At 35.5% G+C, this 23414-nt stretch overlaps 1 protein-coding gene across 2 annotated transcripts in view; it reads right to left on the bottom strand.

The window, feature by feature from the left end:
* Positions 1-217: 217 nt before the first annotated feature.
* CLVS1 (clavesin 1) overlaps positions 218-23414 on the bottom strand; it is a 177678-nt gene continuing 154481 nt past the window's right edge. For both annotated transcript variants that reach the window (XM_074278760.1, XM_074278759.1), the window contains exons 4-5: positions 16882-17117; positions 218-430 (exon numbers count right to left, since the gene is read on the bottom strand). In XM_074278760.1, the coding sequence (XP_074134861.1) occupies positions 343-430; positions 16882-17117 (324 nt within the window). In that variant the 3' untranslated portion in view covers positions 218-342. The remainder of the gene's footprint in view (positions 431-16881; positions 17118-23414) is intronic.

The following is a 23414-nucleotide window of genomic DNA, read 5'->3' as shown; positions in this document are numbered from 1 at the left end:
ACACATTTTTATATATGTGAGCAAAGAATTAATAAATCCAACCCTTTTTGTTCCTTTTAATACCATAAATGTAAAATAAAAATTGGAAAAAAACTCATTTCTGGTTTAAACTGATGTCTTGCTTCATTCTTGTATCCTTCACTGAAAAAGAAACCTTCCGGTCTTTGTTTAACTTTGGCTGCTCAGACAGATGGCTGGTGACGATCCTTATTGTCAACAGAAGTGGAGGACCTTTTGTCAAGCAAGATGTGTGCCTGTGGGGATCAGTAAGCATGTGCTTCATAGGTGACAGGTGCCACTGAAGGCTGGTGGCTGGTAAGATGTATTTTGGTGATTTGGAATTCAGTCCAGAGCCAGGAGTGGTTGGGTATTCTCATTCTCTCCCTTTTCCTCATGTTTCAGGGTCCCAGCTTCCACAACAGACTGAGACCTGTAAAGGGTGGTTAAGGGGAGGTTGGGCAGAAGAGAAACAAGAGGGGGGGGGAAGAGAGTATTATTAATTGCTTGCCAACAAAAAAAAGTACTTATTATTGATAAGTGGGAATAAGTATGCAACTTTTCTGGGCAATCATGTATATTATCTTTTATTTGCTCTGTATAATATATTTTTATGTTTTAGCCTATTTTGCTGGCAAGGAAATTCCCTTGATTAGCAACTCTATAATTTATAGTATGTGAAAGTTTCTTGAAGTGCTGAATGTAACTTACTTGCTCATAGATAGACATCATATCTAGCATTTATTAAACACCTATTAAGTGCCTCTCTCTGTTAAGCATTATACAAATCTGAGCTCATTTGATTCTCAAAATGCTTTGAGGTACATGTTATTATTCCTATTATACAGTTGAGAAAACTTACAAAAATGAAGGTTAAGTGACTTATCAAGTTCACATGGCTAATAAATGGTCTGAGGCCCAATTTGAACTGTTTTCCTAACTCCAGTCCAGTGCTCTATCCACTGCACCACTTAGCTGCCTCTAAAATTCATTAACTCAGCATTTTTTGAATTGTTCAGATTTAAGCATTTAAATTTTTCAAAAAATATTTTCAAGAGCAAAGTAGACTATTTCATTCTCCAGATAATAATTTCTGACTTCTGGTTTATCTCTTTTTGGAGTAATACTCATTTCCCTCTGTGTTCATAATAAAAATTTGAATTGAAATGGTTTTTCAGCTTTAAATGACACATACCAAAATCTCATCCACCATAAGCACTGAATAAATGCTTACAAACTCAAAATAGTTCCTACAAGTCTTCAAGGAAATGGAAGCTTTGGAATAACTCAAGTGGGCAAAATTCACAATTTAAAATTATGCACATAAATAGATTTAGATTCCACTGAAATGATGCATATACTACAAATCTCAATCCATTTCAAAGATTCAGTATGAAATTTCCCTAAGCCTACATATCAATCAAGATAGAGCCATCGTAAGGTTTAAAAATAAAGTGGACTTATTAATGGATACATTCATATAGTCCTTTGGAAGTTTACAAAGTATTTACATCAAACCCTTTCCTTTCCACCAGTTTCCCCCAACAATACACACACACATCCCTTAGGTGGTACTAATATTATTCCTATTTTACAGTGGAGAAAACTAAGGTTTAGAAAGTAACAAAGTGCTTTGCTCAATGTGATATGGCAAGTGAAATAGCAGCAGCTGAACTCAAACACAAAACTTCTGACTCCATCACTATATTATCCACCAGATGGCATCAAGTTTTTTGTTTTTTTTTCCTCTTGGTTGCTTATAAATTTAGGATCAGACATTATACACTTCAATAACAATACTGTATGAGGACGTATTCTGATGGAAGTGGATATCTTCAACAAAGAGAGGATCCAATTCAGTTCCAATTGATCAGTGATGGACAGAATCAGCTTCACCCAGAGAAAGAACACTGGGAAATGAATGTGGACTACTTGCATCTTTGGTTTTTTTCCAGGTTATTTTTACCTTCAGAATACAATTCTTCCTGTGCAACAAGAGAACTGTTTGGTTCTGCACACATATATTGTATCTAGGATATACTATAATATATTTAACATGTATAAGACTGCCTGCCATCTAGGGGAGGGGGTGGAAGGAAGGAAGGGAAAAGTCAGAACAGAAGAGCGTGCAAGCAATAATGTAAAAAATTACCCATGCATATGTTCTGTCAAAAAATAAAATAAAATAAAATAATATTATATATCTAAAACCTAAAATAAACAAATAAACAAATAGATTTAGGATCAGATTTGGAGCTGGAAGAAACCATCCAATTTCAGCTCATTTTACAGATGAAGTGAAAAAATGAGGTCCAGAGAGGACTTGTATTGAAATCAGTCTTTGCTACTTATTTTCCATGTGACTGGCTTCTGTTTTCTTATTTATAAAATGGAAGTATAGGATTAGATGACTTATAAGGTCTCTTTTAGGCCTCTATCTATGTCTCTATAATTCTAAGAAACATTTCCCAAGCTCATAGAGGTCTAAGTGATAGAATCAAATTTTAAATGCACATCCTCTGACTTCAAATCCAAGAGCTTTTTTGAAGTTAGAATCCTGCCATCTGTGTTTAACTTTTTTTTTTTCCCAGTTATGATAGGAAGGAGGGAGACATGGAATAAAGTAGATAAGGTAAAACAAAAAGATTAAAAATTGGAAAATGTTTTCAACAAATAACATTTGTTGACGTGTCATGGCAAACTTCTATTAAATGAAATAAAATTAATAGTCTTTACCTAGGCCCTTCCCTTGAAATTTTTGAACAACTTGCATAACTAGATTGACTTTTGCCATCATCACCTTTAGTTTCTACAATATGATTACCAAGATAGAGGGATTTTACTACCCAATGTTTCCAGAGAAATTAAAATGTACTTCCTGTGTTTTCAAGGAGAATTTGCATCTGTTCATGGGATAACAAACTATGGAACACTGAAGAGATGCTTATATTATTCCCACAGCTTTCCCTACTATTCGTTTTTCAATCATTGCAGGAAATTTCTGAGTTCTCAGATGGTGTAAGTCCAAATAAAAACAGATTTATACTACAGACAGATCAAATTGATTTACAGCAGAAGATTCCAAAGCAATAACCTGAAACAACCTGGCATTATGTACAAGATGTCCTAGTGATGAATAGATGGCATGTCTCTACTATGGCTTTACGAAAAACTATCTTAGAATAACAACTAATCTTTATTAAGTGCCTACTATGTGCACAGCACTGCTATGCACCAAGGGTATAAAAAAATAAAAATACAAAATCCCTTATGTCCCACATAGGCTTAAGATACTTGAGAAAAGCTAATAAGCACATTAACATGAATCATTCAACTAGACACAGACAAAATGAACTCTAACTCTAACTCTAAATCTATCATGCTATGATTCCAAGTTGATAAAATTAACAAAACGGGATTATGCACTCATCCAGGCTACAGAGAAAAAGGTGTGGGTTAAAGAGCCTTGGAAAGGAGGAAATAAGCATATATCAAATATTTACTAGTGCCAGGCTAAAATCTTTACATGTATTATCTCTTTTAATCTTTACCAACCCTTGGAGGTAGATGCTCCTTCTCTCCTGTTTTATAGTTAAGAAAACAACCAGATGGGATAAAAAACTTGGTCAGGGTTATAGAGCTGTCAGAGGCAGGATGTGAACTCAGATGTTCCTTGCATTGTGCTACCTAGTAGGAAATACCCAGTAGAAGAAAAGGAGGACAAGAATCTATATATCTTTACAGAATATACCTTTTTCAAACTATCATTATGGTCAATATGGTCTCTCCTCACATAACTGTGACATTCACTCTATCATCAGTGAGAAAGGGAAAATGAAGCAAGAAGTGGCCTGTGGTATCTTATTAGCTGGTGCTGCAGGGTAGCGAATCTAATAAAGTCATTTCTCTTCCATTATGGAAACCATAACACCCCACAAGTAGGACAGCATGTTGAGCCATAACTACAGTTGAATCATTGGAGCTTTGCTATCAGGCACTGATATCTGGAGGCATGCTTCTCTCCCTTACGAGTCTAAATGCATCATCCTTATGTATAGGAAGCAATCCTTGTGAAGGTGTGATCTGGAATTGGGTGCTACAGCTTTCCGCTTTCTCTGTAGCCCCAATTACTAAAGACCTGAAAAATAAAAAGTTCTCACAGCCACAGCCCTTGGCACTGTCAGATAGCTCAATGTCAGAAACAGCTTTGGCTTTTTGTTTGTTAGTTTATATCAAAGGAGATAACCTTTAAAAATAGGAATTACTATTAATTTTGCCTATGACTCCTAAGGACCAGGCATCCTTAATCAAGTTGCCATCCAACTTGACAATACAATCTTCTATATGTATTGTCTCCCCTAATAGAAAGGGATTTCCCTGACAATGGAAACTCTTGCTTTTCTATACGTGTACTTACTGCTTTATTATATGTGTATAAAAAAAGGTTGTTTTTTTTTTCCCATTTTCTCACTCATTCATTCATTTATCTAATATAACCCAGCTGCAGGTGAAATTTTCTTATATTAGGCATTGGTGACAAGATTGACATGCTCTTGTTGGAACAGAGGCACATTGAGAAGCAGGATGCCAAGATCCAGGCAAAACAGTGGTATCAGTAGATCATTGAATCTAGTTCTTAATTCTTTTGCTTTCTTAGATCCCTCCTTGACAGTTTGATGAAGCCTATGTATCTCTGTACAAAATGATGTATGAATGTTTTAATATTCCAATGAAAATAGTTATTCTAAAACAACAAATATATATATATGTGTGTGTATATACATAACCAAACAGCTGTATTTAATCATTCCCTAAAATTCTCATTAAGACCTAAGTCTAATGTAGATAACTTATAAAGGGGAACCCAAATCATCATGTTACCCCCCCCAAAAAAAATTATTTGGTCCACAACTGTGATTTCATTGGATCTTGAGAACTCTTGGTGTGATATTTTCTTCACTCATGCATATCAACAACTGCTCTGTAATTTTTATACTCTTAGAGAATTTCCTGGCACACAGATTAAGTGATAAATGGTACACAGCTAGCATATATCAGAAATAAGATCTGAAACCACATTTTCCTGACTATAAAAACCAGCAAATCAGGATGTTTATGTAAATCCCTAAGCCTGTAACAGTAGTCATAAGCTTCCATTTCTTTACTTGTACATCATAACTCCCTGGGACTGTCTTCTATAGACAGTTTAGAGTTTACTGCCCATGCCCCTTCCCCAATCACTTGTTTTGGTTAGAGAAGAAATTACTGGCATCCATGTACAGAGAGTTAAAGTTTGTTAAATAGAGGACAGCTATTTAGACTTTAGAGGCCAGAATTCATCTATGTTGCCAGGAACCTCTCTACCTCTTTTCCTATGGTATAGTAGCAAACTGTTACATGACTCAGTCTTCTTGGATCCTGAAGGATTGGAGCCTTCTGTATGATATAGACATAGTCTGTTACTAGTCTGTTCAGAAAGAGTCAAGCTAAGGCTTTTTTAGCATAGCTTACAGGGCAATATTGAGGCAGGAAAGCAGTTTCTAATATAGTCTCTACTTTTCCCCTTATCTTGTCACTTTTTTGCAAAAAGCTTGAGTTGGACACAAGTTTTTTCTTTGCCAAGAAACTTCACTTCAGATTGATATTGTTCGATTGTTTTCCAGTCATGTCCAACTTATCATGACCCCATTTGGGACCCTATTTTGACAAAGATAATGGAGTAGTTTGCCATTTCCTTCTCCAGCTCATTTTTTAGATTGAGGAAAAGCAGAGGCAAGCAGAATTAATTGACATGCTCGAGGTTATCCATCTAGTAAGAGCCTGAGGCTGGATTTGAACTGAGGAAGATGAGTGTACCTGACTCCACTCTACTCTATCTATTGTGCCACCTAGCTGTCCCAACCAGATAACTGATTAAAAACAAAACTTACCCTAGTCTCAAAGATTACATATTTTTGACTTTGATATGAACTCTATTTATAAAAATTGTGTTGTTTTATTTCTCAATATTGCAGCGATATAACATTTATAGCTTTCTTTTATTTTGAATTTGATGAAAAGTAGATAAGACCTGAAACATGTAAAGCTAAGGAGTGACCTGGGGGGAACTGCCTACAATTAGATTGCAAAGATCTTGTTGTTGTTCTGACTTAGTTTTAAGAGGCTTAAACCCTTAAATACTAACTGAAATTTTACTTCAGTGGGAGAAATAAAGAACTGTCTTCTATTTAACAAGCTTTAACTTTCTCTACATAGATGCCAGTAATTTCTTCTCTAACAAAAACAAATGATTGGGGAAGGGGTATAGCCAATAAAATTTTCATTCTGTGTCTTCTAGTTCTTCAGTTATTTAACTTTCTGTTAATGTTCATCCTTATGTTACTCTTAAACTATCTCAGAGGAATTATAGCATCATAGATTTCAAGTTCATGGATCAATAACTACCTTCATCTTGGAGATAAGAAAACTGTACAAGTCATTTAATCTACCTTGTACAGGGGGCAGCTCGAGGACACTGTGGATAAGAGTACCAGCCCCGAAGGCAGGAGGACCTGAATTTAAATCTGGCCTCAAGACACTTAACACTTCTTTGCTGTGTGACCCTGGGCAAGTGACTAATTGCCCTAATTGCCTCAAAAAAAAAAAAAAAAGACTTGTGCCCAAAAAAGGATTTGAATACAGGTTTTATGGATGTCCCACTATGTCTCAAAGAATCACAGAATTATAAGGAAGGAAAGAAGATCAGAGTCCTGTTACCCAAACTTTATTCAAATCATGAATTTCTTCTATAAAATAACAAGTGATCATTCAGTTCCTGCTTAAAGACCCTTAAATTTGGGGACTCACTATTGCCAGAAGTAGCTCATTCCATTTGGGGATAGCTCTAATTCCAAGGAAATTTTTCATTAAATCAATTCCTATTCAGCAACATCTTAGTATTCACTGCCATTACAGTGACCAATATATACAACCGGTGACAGTAATGAATAACCAAACTCATAGAAATGATTAATGGAGATATTTATCTTTTTTAATAAGCTAGCAAGGTTATTTTCACATCAAAATGAACAAATTAAAAATTAGTCAATGACTTTTTGAATAGACTATAGAAAGAAACTATCCCAATGACTAAGTATTGAAAAGGAAAGAGTTTACAATTAAATTAAAAAAAAAGAAATTTTGAGAAAGAACTCAGGCATTCACATCAACATGCATCTTCTTTTTCTGTAGCATCATTCTAATCCATTCATTAATAGAAAGAATACTGGTAGACCATAAACTCCCTAAAATTAACAAACTGTCTTCTGCCTATTACCAGCACCATGATGAAATCATGATTTGAGATCTGGCTCTGACACTACTGGGCAGATCACTTAATTTATCTTCAGCATCCTCATTCATTAAATGGTGATAATATTTGTACCATTAATCATGACATAATGTAGCTTTTTGAAGGGACTGTTTAATTTTTGAATTTACATCCCTAGCACCTAACACAGTGCTTGGCACATATATTGTTCTCTTTAATACTTACTTGTAGACTGATCAGTTGATAACAGACTGAAGGGAAAGCAGAATGAGAAACTTTAAAGTACTAAATACTTAGAAACTATTAAAAATCTAGCAAACATTAAGTGAGAGAATACTATACTCAAAACACTTTGTATTGGAGGGGGTATAGGGATGGAGGAGGGTGAAATCACAAAGTCCCTGTGCTCAAAGAGCTTCCATTCTTGTAGATTTAAGACTTTACATAATTTAACATTTAGAGTTCTTGCAATATTTTTAAGAAAAAATGGTGTCATCCATTATATTTATTGCATCTTTTAAAACACTGTCATGTATTATATCAGATTGCTTGCTGTCTTGAAAATAAAGGAGGTGAGGAGAGAAGGGAGAACAATTTGGAACACAAAATCTTACAGAAATCAATGTTGAAAACTAATTTTTTATGTATTTGGAAAAATAAAATACTATTGAGAAAAAAACCCACTATATATAGAATAAAGTAAAGATTTTTTATCTGGGCATTCCTTTTATGCATCTAAAATGATCTATTAGCCATTCTAGATCTTAAACAACCCTCTGATATTTCTGTGCATTTTGCTATAGTCCTTCATGACTAAAATGGACTATGTCTCTACTGATAAAAATATTTCTCTGTCTCTGGGAAGTGAGAAGAGTCTGAGATCATATTTGAATTCAGGTCCTCCTGACTTCAGAGCTGGTGCTCTATCCACTGTGCCACCTAGCTGCCTTTCATTCTCTTTTTCTTAAGGCCATCTCAAATATTACCTTGTACCTTAAGGTATCAGTCTTTGACCCTACTAAGCTCCACTCAGCACTCTAATCCTTTCTTTCCTATGTATTTGTCATACTCTAAATTGTGTTAAATCTTTTAGGTATTTTTCATATCTCTCTGGGGAAGGTTCTTTATTATTTTTTTCTTTTTTACCTCCCCACTACCTTGCATAGTTCTTTGCATATAGAAAGCTCTATCCACTGCACAACCTCATTGCCCCAAACAACAAATATCTTTAAGATGAAATTGATTCATTTGAACAGCTGGGAAATAATTAGTTGCCAATTGTGAGTCATTTCTGAATCAGTTTCCTATGTATAATAAGATTATTGGTTTATTAAAAAAAAAAGGCCAATTTAATACCAAACTATTAAAATAAAAATTAGAAAATATGATATATTTGAGGCAACTCCAACATAATCTATTTAAAGTTTTTTAATGAAGAAATAAAAGACAATGACACAGATTATCATACTTTCTAAGGAACTTTAACATTTGCAAATTGAAAACCACAAGATTTTTGTGAGCCTTAATTCTGACTCAGGCAACAAGTATTTCTTTTATTTTCTCTTCAATTCATATTTGTTCTGTCTTCTCAGCCAAGCAGAATGAACTGAGCTAGAGAAGACTAACAGTAAAAGTGACTAACAGGGATTTGATACCTGAAATAAATAATAAAATAAGATAGACCCAATTGTCCTTGATAAATTCAAGTCATCTGACCTAATTGAACTATATCTCTGGTACTAAAAAAAAAAAAAAAAAAAAAAAAAAAAAAGGAAGATGTGATAATGAGCTACTAGAAGTGATATTTAAAGATTCTATGGGGGAAAAAATTCCATAGAAGAGGAAATACTGTTGTTTTCCTTTATTTTCTAAGAAGATCATAACATCAAAGAGGTGATGCCATAACATGTAAATGAACTGGATTTGAGTAAGGGAGGACTATTTAAAGTTACCAACCTCACTTTCTCCTCCAGAGCCATCTAGGTTCAGTGGAAAGATATAGATCAGGACAAATGGAGACGGTCCTGGGTGCATTGGGAGACTTTGGTCCTTTTAAACTAAGGTCCTTAAATAGGTTTCAGTTTGACTGAGGCAATGTCCAATCAGTGATTAAGGATAAGTAAGAAATGAAGCAGAGAATACCTAGTTATATATACCATCAAAAATATAAAAACAGAGATTACTTTCTTTAATAAACTTCTGATTATTGTTATTAAGTATAAACATGGCACTGGATTTGGTATTGGTAATTCATTAACTAAAATTTTATCATGATTACATCTGTCATGAAATTTTATGTGATCATACTATATAAATAGTAGATATCTGGAAAAGAACCATTATAGTTTTAGTTTGCTTCTATTACCTGGTTCAAGTGCAATCAATATTTAGCAAACTATTTACAACCTAATCAAAATAAACATAGCATTCTCATCTTTATGTCAGTTTTTGTTATTACAAAGATGTGGTCTGTTATAAAAATGATCTTTGAAAGCATATTAAGGAATACATACAAACATACACACATACATGCACAGAGATATGAAATTTTACAGATGAAAAAATACACATGAACTTAGTACTTTACAAATATCTCATTTTAGCTTTACAACAATCCTGGGCGTTAGGTTTTATAATTATCCCCATTTTATGTATAAGTAAACTGAGGTAGACAGAACTTAAGGGACTTGCCTAGGTTTTATAGATATATGAACTGTTATTTATTTTTATTAAATCCAATTTGTAGAGTCTTAGTTCAGTTAGACTGAACAGCTCTGAACAAGGAAATTATGAAGACGTTGTAGGAGAGCCTTTCATTATTAATTTTTATTTCATTATTAAAATTGTTTTCCCTGTCCTTTCTCTGTACAATAGAGAATATCCCTGGCTCTTTTCATGTTTCTTCATAGATTTTTTTTTTTCTCCAGGATTTCTTTAGCTTTTTAACTTGCCACTGAATATCCTCATATCCTCCCTCTCTCTCTCTCTCTCTCTCTCTCTCTCTCTCTCTCTCTCTCTGCTGAAACAATGGGATTAAGTGACTTGCCCAGGGTCACACAGCTAGGAAGTGTTAAGTGTCTGAGTCCAGATTTAAACTGAGGTCCTCCTGACTTCAGGGCTGGTGTTCTATCCACTGTGCCACCTAGCTGCCCCATCCTCATTCTCTTTACCTTATTTCTCATAATGACTGGCAATCCACTTTTAAAATAATCATTCCTATATTATTCATTCCTATCTTTCTGCTTCTACTGGGAGATAGTCTCATGGTCTTTGCTCTCCTCCCACCCCACCCTACCATCCTCTTTGCTCTGATGTTCTGTTGATTCTGTACTTAGAGGGAAATGGTCCTAAGGTTATTAAGCCAGAAACAAAGTATTTTAATACCCTGTTGGTCGCCAGATGGAAAGGAGGAAAGAAAAGACCAAATTAACTCTTCCCTTTTCTTTTTCCATCCTCCTGATTGAGGAGCAGCAGGAGAGAACAAAGTCAAACTAAAAGCTATTCCCTCTCTCTTGGAGCTGAACATACCTAACCATTTCCTGACTACATATTTGAAGATATGATGTTGTTTACTTCCTTCAGCAAAGAAACCAAAACAAAACAAAACTGCATGTTGGAATTAAATGAACACATAATAATTTTCTTGATCAAAGTTCTCAAATAACCACATATATATATATATATATATATATATATATATGTAAATATATTTGTTTCTCAAGAGAAAATATGCATATAGGCCTTAATAAATGTATGCCTGTATGTGTATATGTATATATATATTTGTATTAATGCATATACATATATGCAATACATCCTTGTATATATGTGTGACGTGGTGTGGTGTGTATGTATGTATACAGTCTGAGGTATCCAAAGTTTTACCTTAATCTTTTAAGAGATATGGATTCATAGCCCTGTTTTGAATCTACTTATCAGGGCAATGTTTATTAAAGGGTTTCCAATTGTATGTGAGTCCCACAACATGTTCTACTACTCAAGAAAGCTTGCATATGGAGTTCACTATGAAAATGAATAGATCCATATGCAGTCTCTCTTAGGTAGTAGAACATGCTTATGGATCTCCTAGACGATGTGATAAAAGGATACCCACTTGAAACCTTATGCTGAGAATAGATCCTATATAGGGCCATGAATCAGTTTTCAAGGAAGTTTCTAAAAAGCTTCTCCTTGTCCATAAAAGTCTAAAGATAAAACTTTGGATACCTTAAACCCAATGAAATAATTTAATTTAAAGTGGGAACCATAAAAATCGAGAAAACTCTGAAACTAGTCTTATTAATATTCCATTTTTTGTGAAGATGATTGAGGGAGTCATGGTGTTATATATCCTATTTAAGATTTCTTTGTACCTAGATCTAGAGGTACCCTTATATTTGATTTAATTAGTCCTATCAGAGGCATTCATTCCTTACAAGATATCCCTGAGCAAGATTGCTCATGAAAGTATTATTCCTACTTTCTATTCTTTGTGGTCCATATTTGTGACTTCATAAGCAAATGGAATTTTCTAGTGAGAAAATTCCCTTTAACAAGATCAACAATATCTTTTTAGCTTACAGCCTTGGAGTTAATTGCTTGTAGACCCTAAGTGATTAAGGATCACAATAAGGCAATTTGTGTCAGAAGTATCTGAACTCAGGTCTTTTTGCCTCCAAGTGTGGCTCTTTATCTACTACCCTATACTTCCTTTTAATGGGCAAAAGATTTGTGAACATCCAGCTATATGCTCACACAGGAGGAAGGTTCCCAGCCAACATCTCTTCTTTGCAATAAATCTCTTTTCATATTATATAATTTGGGGGGGGATGTACTGGTACATCTCTAGATGCTGATGTCAGCAAACAAATATCTTGATGGGCCTTTTTTCAGAAGAGAAAAGCATGAAGGCTTACAGAATACAATGTGGCTAATCATTTTATTTGCCATCCCTCATCTGTTCTTTCTGGTTCGATTTCTTTCTGACATTTTAAGGCTATTTATTTTTTCATTATATTCTATTACATATATATATATATATATACACACATATACACACATAACATACATATACATATATGTACATATATATACATAATTCCATTATGTATTATCTATAAATTACATTATATATACATATATATTTTCTACGTATAGAAAAGTGAGGGAACCAGTAGTCCTCCACCCCCATTTTTATTTTTAACTTGCCCTCATTCATTTTTCTTATTGACAAAATGCACAGTATAGATTATCTTTCTTTCTGATATTCATAGCTTCTTATACTGTGTCTGGGAAGAGGTTGGCATCTTCATTCCTGTTCAGAAAAGAAAGCTATCCAGTAGCAGAAAATAAATCCATATGATACATAAATGATGATGATATCACAATATCAGCCATTGTCCAACCAAGAGTCAACCAATCATACTGCTTTTCCTCAGTTTTCAAAACATAAGTGAGCCCCAAGCAGCAGTCATAAAAGACTTAAGCAGCTAATAATCAATATAGAATATTCCACATTTACAGCCATTCCCAAGGGACCTGGTTTCCAGGTAGCATAATGTATCTCTGGAACAAGTAGACTGAGTAAGAGTGACATAGAGAAGCTGAGAGGTTTGACCTTATTTGAACTGGGAACCAGACACCAAAAAGCTTAGTATACAGTAAAGTTCTTTATGATGTGGGGCATTTATGAAAGGGGGCATTAAAATATTTTTTATTGAATTTAACATTAATAAGGAGCATCTGTTTCCCACTTGCACAATAAAATGGGCCACTATTTTAGCAATTTGGGAGACAAGGTCTCCACTGTTTCTAGTTAGCCACCATCTCCCACATCTTCATATGGATTTTATTTTATGATGATGTATGACTTCTGCCGGAAATAGGTAGTTATCCTGAAATTGTATAAAATGCAGACTATAAAAAGAAGAAAACGTGCTGAAAAATGACTAAGGTCAAGGCCAAGCCCATTAGCAGCTGAAAACAGTCAAATAACTGACATATGCCCCCCTGTTGGGATGGGGAAGCCAAGGCAGCTTGCTCTTTCCTCATAATTTGAGAGGGCAAGGGGCTTTCTCAAATTACTTGCTCAGGAGCCTGAATATCTCTGTGGAGCAAATAGAGTGTGAGAAGGCATTTCCCTCTTTGCAGCTGCCTTGCATCTTCTGCTTGAGATCTCTTGAATGTGAGTAAGAGACATATATATATGTGGTAGAGACCTATGGACCTAAATTACTATTTAAATAATTTTTAAAATTACATTAATATTTCTAATAATATCTTATGAAGAGATGTGGTCAAGTTTTGATATAATACAACTAAGAATGACTCAGAAACACTGGTTCACCTCCAGAAGTAGGAAGATCATACTGATTGAGTAGACTGAAAATTATGGTTTTCAGGCACAATTCTCAGAACTATTCTGCCATACAGTTTTATGTTATCAAATATGAGAATGAGCCTAAATTGTGAGGCTGTGTGACATAGTGAAAATTCAGAAGTAATTGAAGTCCACACAATGCCTGGACAGATAGTAAGCCCTTAAATAAATGTTTATTGACTGATTGACTTGGAAACACATGATAGTAAGATAATAAATCCAAAAAATGTAACTACTGGGGGTAAGATTCTTTATTAGATAAAAACTGCTGGGAAAACTTGAAAACAGTTTAGGAAAAAATGGGTTTAGATCAATATCTATGGATATACAACCAAAAGAAAAAAAAAAAAAAAAAAAAAAAAGGAAAGCAGATCTGAGCAAATGTTTCCAGTATTATAAGAGTTTATATATGGATTGAAGTCTATACTATTATGCTTGACAAAGCTGAGAAGGTAATAAGCCTTTATATTATACCTATCACTCCATTTTGAAGTTTTCTTTGCATAGATTCTGGAATGATTTGTCATTTCCTTCTCCAACTCATTTTATAGATGAAGAACTGGGGCAAACAGTAGTGACTTCAGAGCACTAGTTAAGTCCTGTAACCAGATTTGAGGAAGATGAGTCTTCTTAATTACAAGTCCAAGGCTATATCCACTGTGCCATTTATTTGCCCTCTCCTGACTTTCTTGGCCTCTTTCAAATCCCAGACACAATCCTTCTATATTTTCTTTACAATGTTTGTCTTGGTTTATTACATATATATATATATAATATATCTATTTATATGCATATATCTAATCTAATCTATCTATCCATCCATCTATCCATCTATCTATCTATCTTTCTATCTTAGTTGAAAACATCTATGTAGACATTTTCATGTTATCTCCCCATTAGACTGTGAGTACCATTAGACTCTGTTTTACTTTTCCCATTGTATGCCCAGGACTTATCTCTGTGCCTGGAATATGTCAGATATCTAATATATATTGACTGAATGACAAGAAAAACTCAGATGTATAAGATACTACAGTTGGAACTGAAGTTACTTTCTAACTGGATGGTGAGGATGGGGGGAGAGAAAAGGAAAAACAAGAGAATATTTTAATTTTTGGATGCCTGGTAGGATGAAGGTCTCATAAACAGAAATTAGAAAGCAAAGAGAAGGGGCTGGTTGAGTAGGATAACATAAAATACTCGTTTGGGACATGTTGAATTGGAAGTGCTAGTGAGCTATTCAAGTTAAGTAGGAGTCTGGAACTTGGGAGAAAAGTTGTGGCTAGATGATCTAATGGGAATCATCCCCATAGAGATGATAGTTGAAGTCATGCAGATTGCCACAGCAATGAAGGAATCAAAAAATCTCATAACTGAAAGGTACCTTAAATGCTATCTAGTTGAACCTATACTTCTTATTCTACTTTCAATCACTGGTCATTCAACCTCCACCCAAAGACTTGCATTGAAGGGATGGCTTATAATTCTGAGGTTGGCCAATTCTTCTTATATCAGTCCTTAATTTGAGAGAGAAAAAAGAATGAAGGGGGGCTATAACAGAACCTTTCAGGAATAGTAACTCAGTAGACTTTTTGCCTTCTAGTTTCAGATGTCAAGAGACTATGGATATTTATTGAATATCTACAATGCACATATTGTTATTGTTCAGTCATGTCTGACTCCATTTGATCCCATAGACTTTCATCCATGGGATATTTTGTCATTTTCTTCTCTAATGTGCCACCATTTTACTCATGTGGAATCAGAGGCAAAAAGAATCAAGTGACTTGCCTGGGGTCACATAGCTAGTAACTGTCTGAAACAAGATTTAAATTCAAATCTTCTTGACTCCAAGCCTGGTGTTCTATTTACTGTACCATCCACTTGTCCCACTGTGCCACAGGGGATATAAAGATGTATAAGACACTCTCTGCCCTTTAGGAGATGTGAATCATTTTGAAGAAGTAAATATGCACACAACTAGTGGATTTGGAGGATAACAAGAATAGCAGTACCAAGAGGAAGAATGAGGAAGGGAACTTAGCTGCCAGCATCTTTATTAAGAGGAAGGTCAAACATCTTGGTAATGCCCCTCCCCCTTCACTCCCCAAACATTAAGGCCCAAGAAATGATGTGAAGATAGCTATACTTTAAATGCAAGGGCCTTCCTGGCAAAAAAAAAAAAAAAAAAAAAAAAAAAAAAAAAAAAAAAAAAAAAGAGGAGCTATCAGGAATAAGCAAGGGAAGGGACAGATTGTGTCTTTTTCCCAATTAATGTACCTACTTTTATTCCCTTGAAACTTAGATCAGAAAAAACTGAGGACTAATGAAATTTTCCTCAAAGTTATCTAGAATGGGTGGAGAGTTGTAATTTTAATTATGTTATTTATTATTCATCCTTCTCAAGAGAACCAATGACATAATGGGTGATATTTTGACTGCTCATTTAAGTGAGGCAGAGTTGCACAAATTCATCAACCTCAGTCTCTCCTTCAGATTCCCACTGGAATATTTCAAATATTGGGTAGGAAGCAGCAGCTGAGAGATGGAAGGCTTGAGGGGCAACCCAGCCAAAATGATGAGAATTAAGATGGAAAATAAATATACATCTGATCAACACAAAACAGGAGGCGTTTTCATTGTGAACTCAGTGACAACACAGTAGGATTAAGCAACTCAATTTATAGCCAATGTGATTGGAACTTTTCTTTGAGATGTCAGCTGTCAACCTCTGGAGTGATTCTATTTATGGGTTTATTTTAGGAACAGTAGAAAAAGCCCTCCTGGGCAACTGAGCCAACATATATTATTTTAGCTATCAGTAGTAAAACTCAAACCTCTGGTAAACAGCATTCTAGTTAAAGAAAGGAACTAGATTCCTGATGGGTTGTTTTTCCATTCAGTCTATCTCAGAGGCCTGACAAATTTCATCTTGTTTGTGCATTAAAGCCCTCTCTCATAATCAGGGAAGTAATTAAACTGCTGCTGAGATTTTGCTCCTTAGCTGCTGTCGTACAAAGGCAATAATCACACTTGTGAATAAAAGACCCTTTGCTTTCACTCTAGCAAAATTATCTATTATTATCATTACATTTTATTCCTGTTCCATTCACATCATGGCCATCAATAGCTTAAAGCATAGTAGGACCCGATCACAACGTCCACTTTCTAGAGAACACTGATAAGCGTTTCTCACCTTTTCATCAGCTTGGGTGAGCACTCTCTTTCTAGGTTGGAGGATGTATGTTTCACATGCATTGCGTTATAGGAAGTGTGAGTATAGTCATTCTCATCACTGTAGTCAGGACCGAGTAATGTCCGAGCCCAAGTTCCCATGTCATAGGGAGGGAGGGTCCCTCCAAATTCAGAGGGCAGGAATTCAGGGTGTATTAGTTGGTGAAGGCTGTTCAAATTGTTGCCATGGAGAAAGATCTAGAGGGAAAAACATAATAATAGAAGAAACCCTGAAACATATAACTGAAAAACAACATGCATATATTAAAAGTCTACAATGAATTTCAGAAATAAAATCAAATTGCTTGAGGGGGCAAAGTCTTTGTACTAGAACAGGGTTAAACATAAAAATACAAAAGCAAAAAAATAATCCTACCCTTAGGTAAATTAAATTAAATAGAAATAATACATAGATAAGATAAAACACATGCAATGCAAAAGTAAGGTTATCATTGCAGGGAAGAGATTATAAACTAAATGGATAGGTGGGGGCAGTTTTGGGGGCAGACTAGAAAAGACATCCTACAGAAGGTGTGGTTTAAATTGACTCATCAAAGAAACAATGGATTGCAAGAAGTAGAGGTAAGAAGAGAGAAAGCATTCCAAGAACAGAGAAAGATATAGTGATGCAGTATAGAGCATCATTTATATGATGTACAGAACAGGATCTCAGAATGAGAAGGAACATGAGAGGACACTGTCTCTGAATAAGAATTCCTCTTACAAAATATCTAAAAAATAATCACCTAGATTTTTTTTTGATGACCTGTGAGGGAAAAACCCACTACTCCCTTACCACTACTCCCTTATACAATCCATTTTACTTTGGGGAAGCACTAAGTATTAGGATGGAATCCACAAATTTCTGACATCAAAGCCAAATATACTTCCATATCAGTATTACTCAGAGCTCTCAGTTCTTCCTTCTGAGGCCAAGGAGCACAAGTATAATTCTCCTTTTATATGATAGCCCTTCAGGCACTTGAATTTAACTCTCAGATCTCTCCAGAATGCTTTTTTTTTCCCCTAGGCTAAACACTTTTACTTTGTATAATCAATCATCTTTATGAATAGAAGTTAATTCCCTTTCATTCCACCCACATGGTCACCTTCCAAGATATAGTTTAGGGATGACATTTAGATACATGGCCAATGTAAGTGTTTTTTGGGAGAGAGTGTTACTATTTGTTTCAGAATAAAAATGTATTTTTTACTTGGAAAAGGGAATGGGGACAAATCCTGAAAAAATGACAGCTCTGATATTATTGGATCTGAACCAGTTTTACAGTTATAGATCAATTGGTAATTATCTGATATAATGGGAAAATAGAGTTATTAGGATATTTTAGAGTAACAGATAATCCAACAGTACTGCACATAGCATTTTTCCAGCTTTCCTTTATATCTCTCTCACATTGGTAATGCTATCCCCACCCTCTTCTGTTTCCCTTCTCCTATAAGACCTACCTCCAATTTTTCTACTCTCAGTTTTTCACTAGCTGTTTTCCTTTTCTGAACTGCTTTTCCTCTTTTTCTCTGTCTCCTAGCTTCTTTCAAGTCCTAAGTAAAATCTCATCTTCTATAGGAAACCTTCTGTTACTTGTTTTAAATTTATCCTGTATATTTCTTGTTTGTAGAGTTGTTTCTTCCCCCCCTGAGGCAACTGGAATTAAGTGACTTGCCCAGGGTCACCCAGCCAGGAAGTGTTAAGTGTCTAAATCAGATTTGAACTCAGATCCTCCTGACTTCAGGGCTGGTGCTCTATCCACTACACCAACTAGCTGCCCCTGTACGTAGTTGATTTCTTACGTCTTCCCCATTAGATTGTGAAATGATTCCTTATATTACTAACACCTAGCACAATGCCTGGCATATAGTAGGAGCTTAACAAATGCTTACTGATTGACTGAGGCTTTGTCACCCACTCCATTCCACCAAGATCAGAGGATCATAGATTTAGAACTGGAGGTGTTTTTCAGATAATTTAGCCCAGTTCTCACATTTATCGATGGAAAAACTGAAACCTGGAAAGGGTAACCGTTTTATGTAAGGCTAGCCAGGTAGTGACAGAGCTACACTTCTCTCTTTTAACAGTTTTCTTTCACTTGTACAATGTCCTTTCTTTGAATTCTAATAGTATGCTAGAATCTATATCACAAAATGTAGTTATTTATCATCTTCAGTCTTTCATTATTTTCCCAGTCATATGCTCTGTGTTTTCTGGGCAGTTAGATGGTGCAATTCATAGAGTGTCAGGCCTGAAGTCAAGAAGATTTATTTTCCTGAATTCAAATCAGGCCTCAAACACCTCCTTCTGTGTGACCCTAGACAAGTTACTGAACTCTGGTTGCCTTAGTTTCCTCACTTGTAAAAGAGAAGAAAATGGCAAACTACACCAGTAAATTTTGGCAAGAAAACCTCAAAAAGGTGGACATGACTGAAAAACAATTAAACTGTTTTCTATTTAAACTGTAATCTTCTCAAAGGCAGACATCTTGTCTTATCCTACTTTCATGTAACTAACAGTGTCTGTCATGGCACTTGGCATGTAGTAGGCATTTGGTTAATATTTGCTGAATTAATTGAAATATTTGGTTTGGTAATTCCTGATTTTAAAAAATTATGCTATACATTTTCCTAAATAACTTGGGGCTAATACTAAAATTAATTTGTTTTTCCTGAGAACCGTTTACTGATATGGCTAGAGCTGAATGAAGGTGGAAATCAGCCTGAGATTAACAGCTTTCTGTGTAGTCCACATTAACAATTATCCACATATATTTGTAATTTAAAATTAGGAATCTCTCTAAGAAGGTGAAAAAATATTAGGATTACTCCCAACACAATTTATATGCCGACTTAGATTCCTTCTCACTTCCTTACCTCCTACTACCACATATGCATGATGTACCTTACCTCTGCCTCCTGATTTCCCTGGCTTCCTTCAAGATTCCAAATTCTACTTTCTGTAAGATAACTTTCCTGGTTCCCTTCATGTCTGATGTGTTCCTTCTGAGATTACACATGTATATAAACACATACATGATACACACAAGGTGCATATATGCATAGACATGGAAGTATATTGTGTATATGTGTACATGAATAGGTATGTGTACACACATACACACTACATCTATAATTAGGAGCCATCTACATTAAGTGCCTCCATTTTTTCTCCTCTCCCTTTCTTCTAGACCCTATTCAGCTTGGCTTCCAACATCATCCAATTGAAACTGCTCTTTTCCAAATCTCCAGAATCACATCCTTATTATTTATATGTTTCCTCTATTAGAATATGTGTTTCTTTAGGAAAAGGACTGTATGTAACTTTCTTTGTATCCTGGGGCTTAGTCCAGTGATTATCACATAGTAAATGCTTAATAAATTTTTCTGGACTGACATCCTCAGATGAGTACAACTATGCTGTAACACCCACACAGTCACACAAATGTGTGGAGGTTGGAGTTTCAAAGGCTTCCTCTTTCTAGCAATATTGAATCCAAGGGTAAACTGTACCATATAAGGCAGCCTCTGGGGTCCCTTTATGAATAAGGGAGAAAGAGGCGTTCAAGAAATAAGATAATATGAGAGATTAGTTGCCCTTATTTTTAGGTATAAAGGGAAGGAAGATGGAGCTTATAACGATAGCTGTAATCTCAGACCAGAAGAGGATACTACTACTACCTGTCTCATTGTCTCATAAAATATATGAACCTGTTGGGAGCAGTGAGAAACTCCATGGTAAAAAGTCATCTAGAAGTGAAGGAAGAGCAGGAAATAGTCTTCTCTCTGTCTTGGAAGCTGGGCCCTATTCTATATAGACTGCAAAAGTGAAGAGATGCTTTCTCTCTGTCTCCCTCCTTTACCCCTCTCTCTCCCTTTCTTCTTCTCTGTTCTCTTTTCTCCTCCTCCTCTTTTTTCCTCTTCTTTCTCCTATTCTTCTTCCTCCTTTCTTCCCCTTTTTGGTTCTCCTTTTCCTTCTCATCTTCCTTCTCTCCCTGTCTGTCTCTCTCTGTCTTTTTCTGTGTCTCTCTAGCTCTATCTCTTTCTCTGTCTCTTTCTATCTTTATCTCTCTCTCTCTCTCTCTCTCTCTCTCTCTCTCTCTCTCTCTCTCTCTCTCTCTCTCTCTCTCTCTCTCTCTCTCTCTCTCTCTCTCTCTCTCTCTCTCTCTCTCTCTCTCTCTCTCTCTCTCTCTCTCTCTCTCTCTCTCTCTCTCTCTCTCTCTCTCTCTCTCCCCCCCCCCCCACCTCCCTGTCCAGGATTCCTGGCCATAGATTTTTGATCTTGGGTGAGGTGAATATTTTCTCCCTCACCATTAGGAAGCTTTCATGAGTCTTGGAAGTTTACTCTGCACAAGGTTAGAAGTTTTTATAATTCACAAAGCAAGAAGAGAATTCCTACAGGTAAGCTTCCCAGCTTTATGGCATTGCTTCTCCTCAATGGGAAATTCCACTGGAATAAGGTCATGGAGAGGGTATAAAAAGCATGTAAATTCAGTAGGCTAGATTTTTTTTTTGAGAAATGAGGCGTTACCCATTTGGAAGAATTAAATGGCTGAGACTAGGAAGTCTGAAAAAGAGGGAAGCTCTAAATCCAAAGAACATGGGCAAATAATCTTCTGAAATAGAGTTCCCTCAGTATCATCCCCATTTACTTTGATGTTTAGCCTCTCCCTATCCCTTGGTTCTTTCTCAATTGTCTTGATATATATGTCCCTTCATCTTTAAAAAGCCCTCACTAGATGTCACTATCAGGATGAACTATAATATACATCTTCTACCTTTCTTAGCTAAATCCCTGAAAATCCATCTACAGAAATTGTCTCCATTTACTTTTACCTCTCTCTTCTAAACCTTCTCCAGTCTCTCTCTAACTCTCTGTCTCTGTTTCTCTCTGTCTCTGCCTTTGTCTCTGTTTCTCTCTGATTCTGTCTCTGTCTCTGTTTTTCTTCAACTCTGTCTCTGTCTCTCTGTTTCTCTATATCTTTCTGTTTTTTTGTTTTGTTTTTATCTGTCTTTGTGTATCTATATCTCTGTGTCTGTCTGTCTCTGTCTTTGTCTCTTCGTTCAACTGGAACTGATCCTTTCCAAATCTCCAATGATCTCTTGATTGACTTTCCTGTAACCTTTGAACCTGTTGATTTGGATATTATATATGTGGCACCTGAGTACTGGATTTGGAAACAGGAAGGTATATGTGCAAATCCTGCCTCAGACACATGACCATGTGATTCCAAGAAAGTTATTTAACCTCTTTTAGCTTTAGTTTCCTCATTTGTAAAATGGGGATGACAATGGCACCTACTCTACAGATGCTTTAGTAATTTCAACACATGCAGTTGGTTCAGTTATTGCCATAATGATGATTCACAGATCTGCCCTTGTCTTTCTCTCTTATCTCCAGTCTTGCATTATCAATTGCAGTGGATATTGTACCAGGCCTAGAAAGAGTTAAATTCAAATCCAGCCACAAGCATTTACTAGCAGTTTTAGCCTGGGCAAGCTACTTTCTTGCAGAGTTCTTGTAAGGATCAAATGAGATAATAATTGTAAAATCTTTAGCACAATGCCTGATACAAAGCAACCTTATATAAATATTATTTTTGTTGTTGTTGTTATTTTTATTTGTTTTATTTTCTCTTTAAATCCATTCTTATTTCAAACTTCCCTATTTACTATTAAGGACATCACCATGTTCCCAGTTATATAGGTTCATAATCATAGGGTCATCTTTGGTTCCTCATGGTTGTCCCATTTCAGTGTCTGTGATATCTCTCAAATATTTCCTTGTCTCTACTAATAAAGCTACCTCCCTTCTTCAGGCCCTCATGACCTCTTGGCTGCACTTTTGCAATAATCTAACTGATGTCTCTATCTGATCTACTTAATCCAACCTTTATATAATTACCAAAGAGACTTTCTAATAGCACGTCTAACTAAATCATTTCCTATAATTCTAGTAAGTTCCCTATTACCTCAAGGATTAACTCTAAACTCTTTTAGGATATAAAGCTACTTATAACCTTACCTCTTCACACTTTTCCAGGCCTCCCCTCCCCCCCTGCCCCAATCCCTACTCAGACATATATTGGTCTATTTACTGTTCCTTGCCAAAGATACCCTATCTCTTATCTCCACACATCTGTACTGAGATGTCTAGCATGGACATCTTCCTCTTCTCTATCTTGTTGAATCCCTGATTTACTCAACTGAACTACAACTTTTTCTAGGAAACTTTTCCTGGTTTCCCCAATTCTTAGTACCTTCTTCCAAAGTATGTGCCTATTTGTATACATTTGTATACATTTGCCTTTCCCTTTAGAATATAAAAGTGATAGTGGGAACTGTTCATTTTGTATTGATGGTGGGAACTGTTTCATTTTATGTTGATGGTGGAAACTGTTTCATTTTGTGCTGATGGTGGGGAATGTTTTATGTTGTGTCTTGTATCTCAGGACTTTATACAGTGACTGATACATAATAGGTCCTTAG

This window comes from Sminthopsis crassicaudata, chromosome 1 (genome assembly GCF_048593235.1).
Source record: "Sminthopsis crassicaudata isolate SCR6 chromosome 1, ASM4859323v1, whole genome shotgun sequence".
Taxonomy (NCBI): Eukaryota; Metazoa; Chordata; class Mammalia; order Dasyuromorphia; family Dasyuridae; genus Sminthopsis; species Sminthopsis crassicaudata.
This window is presented reverse-complemented; position numbering and strand designations above follow the sequence as displayed.